At 60.0% G+C, this 1,422-nt stretch overlaps 1 protein-coding gene across 1 annotated transcript; it reads right to left on the bottom strand.

The window, feature by feature from the left end:
• LOC111255680 (NAD(P)H-dependent 6'-deoxychalcone synthase-like) lies at positions 1 to 1,422 on the bottom strand. Its single transcript, XM_022827966.1, has 3 exons — positions 1,071 to 1,422; positions 567 to 996; positions 1 to 309 (listed from the first exon to the last, which is right to left on the bottom strand). Exons 1-3 carry the CDS (start codon positions 1,415 to 1,417, stop codon positions 79 to 81), a joined length of 1,008 nt encoding a protein of 335 aa, XP_022683701.1. The 5' UTR covers positions 1,418 to 1,422; the 3' UTR covers positions 1 to 78.

Here is a 1,422-nt window from a genome sequence, read left to right as displayed (position 1 = left end):
GGGCATGAACACATCAGTGGACTTTTTTTATTCAGATGTAGAGACACAAAGGCAGGCCATTTTCCTTCATCGGTATACCTATTCCTCTACAATGTCCATGTCCGAAAGACCAACCGACGGGAACTCGCCCTCCGGCGAGAACAGGGCTGTAGCCGTGACACACTTCTTCTGCGGGATCTGGCTGATCTTGTGCCGGTCTTCATCGGTCAGCTCCCAGCCGAAGATGTCGATGTTTTCCTCGAGCCTCTCCTTGTTGTAGCTCTTGACGATCCAAGTCACTCCCTGCTCATGTGTCCATCTCAACGACACCTGAGAGGGAATAGTGGTGTTACAAAGGAGAATATGTAACACAAAGGGATAGAACAAAGACCAGAGCTAGCAATGACGCTGTACAAGCGGCGGCGGCAGTTACCCTATCAGTCTCAACAAAAAATTATAGGGTCCTGGACAACATTGAGTAGGCAAGTGAAAACGAAGCATGGAGTCGTGGACCAAACAACCGGATCGGAGCGCCGCCGCACTTCAGGAATGACGATGAACGAAGTCAACATGGACTAGCCGCGTACCTGTGCCACGGTTTTCCCTCTTGCTTTGGCTATCTCCGCGAGCACCTCGGACTCCAGCACGGCGTTGCCTTCCCCGGATCCGGACCAGTTCTGACCTCCCAGCGGCGAGTACGCCGCGACGTGGATGCCCTTCTCGGCGCAGTAGGCCCTCAGCTTGCGCTGCTGCCACGCCGGGTTCAGCTCCACCTGGTTCACGGCGGGAGGGATGGTGGCGACAGCCAGGAGCTTGTCGAGGTGCCTGGTGGTGAAGTTGCTGACGCCGATCGCCTTGGCAAGGCCCAGACGCTGGCACTCCTCCATCGCGCGCCACACGCCCTCGACGTCGAACGGCACGGCGTCCTCCTTCTTGTTCGGGAAAGTTATTGGCATGGGCTTGATGGAGACCGGCCAGTGGATCAGGTACAGGTCCAGGTACTCCATCTGCAGGTTCCTGCTCCCACGGCACGCACGAGGAAAGATTAGTTTTCAGAAATTTCACATCAATCGGCCCGGGAATAATCTTACTTGAGGGTCTCCCGGAGGGAGGGGAGCTCGAGGTCCGGGTGGTTCTGCGTGCACCACAGCTTGGAGGTGACGAACAGCTCCTCCCGGGACTGGACGAGCCCGCGCCGCACCGCCTCCGCCACGGCCTCGCCGAGCGGCCTCTCCGTGCCGTACATGCAGGCGGTGTCGAGGTGGCGGAACCCCACCTCGATGGCCGCCAGCACCGCCTCCTTGGTGGCCTCGTGCGCCACGGGGGTCGGTGACGCCGTGCCCATTCCGACGGCCGGCATCGGCCTCGCGGCGCTGGAACGTAGGGGCACATCCTCCGGCACCGCCGCCGCAGTGGCCGTCCTGCCCGCCGAGGCCATGTGTA

The sequence above is a fragment of the Setaria italica genome, chromosome VII (genome assembly GCF_000263155.2).
Source record: "Setaria italica strain Yugu1 chromosome VII, Setaria_italica_v2.0, whole genome shotgun sequence".
Taxonomy (NCBI): domain Eukaryota; kingdom Viridiplantae; phylum Streptophyta; class Magnoliopsida; order Poales; family Poaceae; genus Setaria; species Setaria italica.
This window is presented reverse-complemented; position numbering and strand designations above follow the sequence as displayed.

Bases quoted from the DNA above. Each gene is read 5' to 3' on its own strand.
- LOC111255680 (XM_022827966.1), bottom strand. From the start codon at position 1,417: ATGGCCTCGGCGGGCAGGACGGCCACTGCGGCGGCGGTGCCGGAGGAT. The intron at 997-1,070 runs GTAAGATTATTC...CCGTGGGAGCAG, and splicing joins TCCCTCCGGGAGACCCTCAA to GAACCTGCAGATGGAGTACC. The intron at 310-566 runs GTACGCGGCTAG...ATTCCCTCTCAG, and splicing joins GAGGGAAAACCGTGGCACAG to GTGTCGTTGAGATGGACACA.